Source organism: Synchiropus splendidus, chromosome 10 (assembly GCF_027744825.2).
Source record: "Synchiropus splendidus isolate RoL2022-P1 chromosome 10, RoL_Sspl_1.0, whole genome shotgun sequence".
NCBI classification, from domain to species: domain Eukaryota; kingdom Metazoa; phylum Chordata; class Actinopteri; order Syngnathiformes; family Callionymidae; genus Synchiropus; species Synchiropus splendidus.
In genome coordinates this window covers 6,551,583-6,559,513 of record NC_071343.1, presented here as the reverse complement: position 1 = coordinate 6,559,513, position 7,931 = coordinate 6,551,583, and the positions used below count along the sequence as shown (strand labels likewise).

Below are 7,931 nucleotides of genomic sequence, written 5' to 3'. Positions count from 1 at the left end.
AGCCTGGAACAACTTGAGATATAAGGCGCTTATATATTAAAACAGTTGCCAATTATTGCTATTCAATAGCAAGTTTAATGCGTCAAAAACAATGGGAACTGGATGAGTCGGCAGCCATTCATCTGAATTTTGTTGTTTGGGATTAAATGTTGAAATACTGACTTGGATATTTACTTGAGACCGTCGCCTGATGATGACACAAATCACAAATAACTTTCTTTTCTACACATTGAACATTTATATCAAGAAAAAACAAACAGTATTGGCATGTTTTTTCTAATAAGCTGAATCACGCTATGCTATCGCTAGTGACGGCCTCGTGAGGCGTCATGAAACAGTGTTCTCATTTTGGCACCCTTTGAATTTAAACAACCATCTCAATGAAGCGTCACGTGACTTTTAAACCGAGAGTGCTGCCTTCTGAGCTATAAAAATGAGGATGCTGTTTTACGTCAGCCCATCACTAGCTAACAGGAAGCAGCGGTGGCTGTTCTTGCTGATGTGTTATATACATATTTGAAGTTGTCAGTACTGATTTATTTATTTATTTAGTTTATTCCAAAACACTTTCCTAGTTGGTGGGCTCCCCACTGACCATGGCAATAAATTAAATTCTCATTCTGATTATTTTTCTGCGATGATAAATAGTAGTTTAGTACACACAGTTCAGCCAGTAACTTCCTCCTGGAGCCACATCATATTCACAAAGTTTGTTTTGGTTTATATAAATTGCTCCTAAAACATTCATTTGAAGCCTCACTTTAGGCCTTAATGAAAAGGCTAATCTCATCAGCCGAGTCCAGCAAAGAAGCTACCGACCTGATATGTTTATCTTGAAGGTTACGGCGACAGAGCGTTTGATAGTCCATCAATGTTTAAAATAACTTGTGATAAGCAGAGGTGTCTGAGTTCAAGGCGCGGTGAAGGCTTTTAAAGCCTCATATAAAGGCCAAAAAAAACTACTCTAGTGTGCAGGGAATCCTGTAGGACTTCACTCATGTTTTCTGAGTTTCTAACGCAAACAGAGCGGTCGGTAAACCACGGCCTCCGAAAGCACAGTATCTTCAGCATTCAGGCCACGTCCAGGTCAGGGAGCTGAAGTGACTCTTGCATAATGGAATTGCATAATGACCGAGGAGGCAGCGCCGAGGCTCATCCGCGGCTCATCTGACTGTTGCTGAATTACTAAAAAAAGCGAAGATACAGACGCAGAAGCGCAATAAAACTTCAATAGACCGAAGTAGAATGTTTGTAGAACTTAATATGAATGGCGTGTGCTACGGCAAATCAGTGCTGAGTGGGCGGGGCGTTACATCCGGATTGGCCAATCAGTGGCGAACCTGCAAGCGAGTCTTCATAAAGAACCGCCGCCGCTCTAGGTGACACATATTCAGCTACTTTTTTGTGGAGAAGTTTTTTTTGACCTGGACGCTCACAATGCGGTTAAAACGTTGCGGGAGAGTTCCCTGTTGTCAGCGTTAGCAACAGGGGACAAAAAGCTGAAGCCAAGCGGCGACCGCCGGCGGCGTCGGTTCTCGCTGGAAAACGACTCGGTCGTGAGTCCCAAGTTTCGTCCGAGCTGTCAAGATGGAGATGCAGGACGGTTCGGCGGCAGCCGGCGATGCCGTGCTGGACTTCTCTCGGCTCAACTTGGACACTCTCAGCGTCGAGGGAGTGAGCGAGGAGCGGCGCAGGGAGGCCAAGCAGCTGTACCTGAACTATAACCGACTGGGCTCGCTGCCCTCGGCGCTCGAGCTCTTCTGCAACCTCGAGTTCCTGGACATCAGCAACAACGGACTGACGGCCCTCTCCGACGGCATAACGCGGCTGGGCAAGCTGAGAACCCTCCTGGCCAAGAACAACCGGCTGAGCGAGGCTTCCCTGCCCAAGGACTTCGGCTCGCTGGGGCTGGAGGTGCTGAACCTCAGCGGGAACCGCTTCCAGGAGATCCCGCTGCAGTGCACCAAGCTGCGGCTGCTGCGCTCGCTGTCCCTCGGGGGGAACCGACTCAAGAGTATCCCGGCGGAGATCGAAGACCTCAGCAGGTAGGTCAGCGATTATAGGTCAGATCGCTGGGACGGCGCCTCAGATTTAATGATTCACCCAGGCGAGAGTCAATCACGTTATTGACATTGTTGCAACAGGCAAACAAATGTGAACGTCAATATTTGTGACTTTCAGTGGGTGATTTCAACCAATTTCTCTGGTTATTCTCTCATTTTTATGTTGGGGAAAAACACGGTCGTATACCTTGAATGAACTTCATTCATGGTCTGTTAACATTCATTCCTCCTTTTATCCTGTTGGCCGAGGCCTGCCCTGGCAACTAGAGGAGGGACACCCTGGACAGGACGCCAGGAGCAATATACACTTGTGGACAGTGACCTTCTGGGTTTTAGGAGGATGTCTCAGAACGTACCGACTCTGGTTTGGGCCCCAATTCCCTGATGCATTTGCGCCATGGGGCTGCAGCACTAACCACTGCTGGATATTCTGTGAAACTTAATCAAAGAATATTTGAAGTTTGTGCTGTGAATTGTTCTTTTCTTTCGGCAGTTCCCTTTTACCCTTTCAACTTTTTTGCTTGTTTTGATTCTGGATTTCTTAACTTCTTCGGTTGACGGTGCCCTCCTCTTGTTGTCACAGTGTCCTTGAGCAATCGGCCTGATAGTTTGGAAACAAGCAAACTGTTATCTGAATTTTGACCTGGCAGAGGTCACAACCTGTAATCCAAACACAAAAATAGCTCGTGAAATTTCAGCGCCAACCATTTTAGCTAACACTAGGTACCCTACTGTCGGAGAAGGTGTCTCCTTAGGGGCCGTGTTATCTACTGTGACTGTAGTTAGGGGCCGTCAAGCCAAAAGACAGGAGAAAAGCAGTCTTGAATTATTGTTATTGTTGTTACTTTAATGATATCAAACAAGGATAAAATTGAAAAAAAGTCAAATTACGTCATGGTATTATATGCATAACATTTGGTGATTTATTATTTAACATATGTTTAATTGTTAATGTAAATCATAAACATTGGAAGATATTTTGAGGTGAATATCTCGGAAATAATATGGGTGAACGTGAATATTTTCAGTCCACGTTTTTTCCGACTGTGCATGGTTAGGTTAACAAAAATGGCTGCACTAACAGCAACTTTAAGAGGTGCTGATCCTCTTCTCTGTGCTGCTGACACAGAGAAGAGTTGGCTAAATCGTAATAGTGATTTTCAGATTAAGATGATTTTTCTCGAGATGATAAAGAATAACTAAAAGTTAGTTGGAGGAGACCTTCACCCATTTGCTATCGAGTCAGGTGAGTTGGCTTGTTTTACTCTTTTGTGACTCCTATCCAGTAACAGGCGGGTTCAAAGTCCAAATCCACTTGACCAGAAACCTGGTCTTTCTAAATAAACATGCTGCTTTCACTACTTTCCAGGAAAATGAGCTGAATATGTGGGTTTTACTCCGCTCGTTTTGGACTTCTTACTTTATGTGATTAAAATGTAAGCTTGAATTCATCACCAGTATCATCCAAAATCGAAGCATAGAATCGGGTATCTGATCACCGATGACCTCATTTAACTTTTTTGTTGAGGTTTTATGACTCAGCACGAGACAAACAAGTCAACCTGTTGAACTTGCTGGAATGTTTCTATCGTCTCTGACCTGAACTTTCGTCGTTTGTTTGCACAGTTTCTTTGTCGCTTTTGAGACGCGAACGTGTCATTCGGGGTGCTGAACACTGAAGTGTGACAGTGGCACAGTTGCGTGTGTCGCTGGCCAAAGTTCGAACGCCGCGACTCACGAGCTGCTGCGGTGGCACTCGCACCTGAGTCAACCAGGTCTGAGTGATAAACTGGGGCAAAAAATCAACCCAAAGGTCATGGAGTTTAAACAGCGCTCACACTGCAGCTCGACGTCACCATATCTGGGGCCGAGCCGTGTCGGCGTAAAGTCTCCCTCTGAGCTCGGCGTGAAGGTCTCATTCACCAAGGACAGGATAATGGCCTTTCGTCTGTGTCGCTGTGTCATCAGTTCACTCAGGCCGACGGCCTGACTTTCGCTGACCAGCCACCCATTGCCCTGTATGTTTTACCCTAATGCACCTACAGTGAACTTGATCACCTCCTTTTGTTTGAATCCTACCTCCTTATGGAAGCGATTTTAAAGGTCAGTTATATTTTATAATCCCAGTTCTTTAATAATTATCAACCATCGTTGGAACCACTACTTAATTTCGCATTTTATTTTTACTTTTTAAATACTAAATACTGAATTGACAAAGCTTTCATTGGCAAGTTGATATTTGGCGACCCCTTGCGGTACTTTAATATAAGTCCTATTTAGATAGATTATATATATTAGACTGCCTTTTAAATGGCTAGATGCCCTTTATTATTCCCACAGTGGGGGACACAGTATTGTCTTGTGTTGTTTGATACCTTGTGTCTTTACTATGTTTCTATTGATGCTTTATGGACGTCTTTGATGTTTGCTGTGCACGTCTTTGTTATGTAAGTAAGTAAAATAAGTCAATAGATGATCATAAATGATATCAATAAAACATAATAAATAAACAGTCAGTCCCATCCGAAGTTACTGTTGTACAACCTGACAGCACTGGGCAGAATGGAGCATCGAAATAAACAAGTTTAAATCGTTGTAAAATGTGAAATGCTGTGCAACAAATCAAACAAAACAAGGAGCTTTCACTCTCTCCTCTGTCCTCTTCTTCGTCAGTCAAACTGAATTCATCTCTGACTTTCAGTCTGGAGCTGCTGTATCTCGGCGGAAACCTCATCACAGCGATTCCCCCAGAAGTTGCCAACCTGCCGCACCTTAGCTACCTGGTCCTGTGTGACAACCGGATCCAGGGCGTCCCCCCTCAGCTCACCAGGTGACCCCCTCCCGACCCCCACCCCATCTGATCGTCCTCTAACTGAGATGTCGCCCTCCAGGCTGGACTCACTGAGGTCCCTGAGTCTTCACAACAACCTGCTGACCTACCTGCCCAGAGAGATCCTCAGCTTGGTTCACCTGCAGGAGCTGAGTCTCCGTGGCAACCCACTGGTGGTGCGTTTTGTCAAGGAGATGACCTACGACCCCCCGTCTTTGCTGGAGCTGGCAGGAAGAACCGTGAAGAGCAGGAACATTCCGTACCACCCTCGTGACCTTCCGTCCAACCTGCTGCACTACCTGGACCTGGCCAGCAAGTGTCCTAATCCCAAGTGTGCTGGTAAGAGAAGATGAATGTGAGAAACTGGAGCAGGAGTCACGTGATTCTTAGGGTGATGTTGGACGTCAACCTGTCGCCTGGATATGTAGGACAAAATGACACGGATATGATGGTCATTTAGCACCAGGAATAATAAAGAACTTATGTGATTGTGACCACTGTACAGTTTTATAATTATCAGCTGCAGTAAATTATTATTCAAACAGTGAAATAAATTTAGCCAAAATCAATATAAAAATTACATTATGTTTTAAACCAGTTTAAAAATTGATAGTGTCTATTATTATTTCTCTTTAACCACTGCTAACATTGACATTTTCCTAATATTTATATTAGGAAATATAGGAAAAAATATTATATTATTAATATTAAGATGATATATTAATTATTATTATTGCTCTCAAGAAAGTTTCAATAATAGGTGTATAAAAGAAAATACAAAAAAGAGTAATGTTGTTGACATCAAGTAAATAGATGCATACACAAATATTTTGTTGTTTTTAATGCATTAGTTTATTTTATTTTACTTTTTTTATTCTGATTGAATTAATAAAACACTGAAACGTATCACTTCTACAGTCCCATAACACCCAAAAGTAAATCTTGGATAAAAGTTATATCAAAAGAAAATGTGTTTCCACATCCCAAAATTATATACTTTAATATAACTAATAACTTTACATTAAAATTTTGTGTCAGACACAGTTTAGGAAACGTTTAAGTTCCATTTTTATTTTTCTCAATGCGTGATTAACTTGAAAAAAACATCTGTTTTCAAGTGTAACTGTTTGTTTTGCGCATCCACAGGTGTCTACTTCGACTCGTGCGTGCGCCAGATCAAGTTTGTGGACTTTTGTGGGAAGTACCGCCTCCCGCTCATGCACTACCTGTGCTCCCCCGAGTGCACCTCCCCCTGCAGCTCCAACCCCCAGAGCGACGCGGAGTCGGAGGACGAGAGCAGCGTTCCCGTCGACCGCCTGCAGAGGGTGCTGCTGGGGTAGAGTGACACACTCGTGCCCGTCACTGTCCTGACCGTCCAGAACCGCGCCCCCTGCAGTTGAGAAGACGCCACCGTTGTTCATGACGTCACTAGATTTGAATACAGTTCACCCTCCCTTTGTTAATGGAGGCATCAAACCTGCGCTTCACTGGTTTGTCTCAGTGTTTTTGTCATCCGAGTGTGATCCACGGTCAGAGAAGGGGTCCCCTGTCTAATCCCACGCTTGTCCTGGGTGTGTGAAACAGGAAGTGGCTGGACCAGTGCAACAACAATAGCGTTGCAGCCTGACAGCGTTGCCAATGATGTGGGTGTTTCCCCCCTTCCTGTGAAAACCCATCCATCATTGACTCTCCAAGAAACTCAAGTATTGGAGGCCGACCGGATCTGAAGGAGAGGCCTCAGTGTTACACTATCATCTATATTAGAGCAAACCTGTTTACTTTAGAGTGAATTTCAAGACGATTAATATAAGCTTGTGATGTGCCGTTGACATGAGTTGTGACTAGATTCATGTGATTATCAAGTGTTTTTCTTATTTTTGAACAAAAAAAATATTTGTAACTGCATGAAATGCTTTTTATAATGCAATTTTTTAATTGTTAAACTTTTCTAAGAGTTGTGTAGCAGCTGAAAACTGAAGGTATATTTGATATTAATTGCATTTACAACAGTAATTCAGAAGAAATAATAAAGACCAACTTATCTACCTGTGTGTCACTCTTTATTTTGCGACAGTCATAAGAAATTATTAAAGGATTTATGAAGGAATGGATATATTAATTTAATCCATCAAGAAACAGTGTGTTCTATAATACTAAAATTACATTATTCTACTCCTACTTCACCTGATATATATATATTTTTTCACTTAGTTACTGTCCGAATGGTTTACGAACACCAACATTTATTAAGCGTATTGTTTCCATTTACCAGCTGCGGACACTGAGCGTGTGGTTTAATGTGGAGTTTTGTTACTTTTAGATGATGCTCACACGCAGGTGTCAAGCTTTGGAAATGAAACATGAGGGAACTTGAGATGGGAAGGATGAAGACCTGGACACAGTGACAGATGAAGCAACGTCGGCGGCGGCCATGTTTGATTCATGTACGTGAGTAAATGCGCAGTTTTACATGACCGAGAAATAAAATGGTTTCGTTACTATAATACAGAAAAGAGTTCATGAAGTGTTCCCCATATTCGGAACATTTTATCCCTGGTTTCAGACCATTGAAAACACTTGAAGCCAATGAGCTTCCTCACTCTCAGCTGAAGTGATTTTTATCTGTAAAAACAGGCGTTTAGATTTGTGACAGCTTAGTGGGGGCTGCTGCTTTGCGATGTGTCGATAATAAAGTTGGATTTAGTTCCTTCCACGCGTCGCTTCTGCCCACGTTTCTCTAAAGCGACACAGCTGGTCCGCAGCTCAGCGACACGTGTCTTGTTTCATCCAGCTCTCCCTCCGTGACTGGCGACTCCTGCTTTGTGAACAACAGGCGTGTGTCACTGGATGAAATATTCAACATCACCTGAGCGCTGTGCTTGTCCACCTGTCTGTCATGAACCTGATCTTGGAGGAAACCTGAGAACCGCTGCCACGCTTCAGTGTAACAGAGCTGATGATGCAGCGCGTGGACAGTTCAAGAGAGGAAACGCTCAACAGCTTTTCCAGATACATAGTCAGGACCAGTCTTCAGTCTG

At 43.4% G+C, this 7,931-nt stretch overlaps 1 protein-coding gene across 1 annotated transcript; it reads left to right on the top strand.

The window, feature by feature from the left end:
• Nucleotides 1-1,360: 1,360 nt before the first annotated feature.
• On the top strand, nucleotides 1,361-6,938 carry lrrc58b (leucine rich repeat containing 58b). Its single transcript, XM_053877060.1, has 4 exons — nucleotides 1,361-2,045; nucleotides 4,765-4,893; nucleotides 4,955-5,232; nucleotides 6,040-6,938. The coding sequence occupies exons 1-4, from the start codon at nucleotides 1,588-1,590 to the stop codon at nucleotides 6,231-6,233; spliced, it is 1,059 nt and encodes a 352-aa protein (XP_053733035.1). The 5' UTR covers nucleotides 1,361-1,587; the 3' UTR covers nucleotides 6,234-6,938.
• Nucleotides 6,939-7,931: the final 993 nt, after the last annotated feature.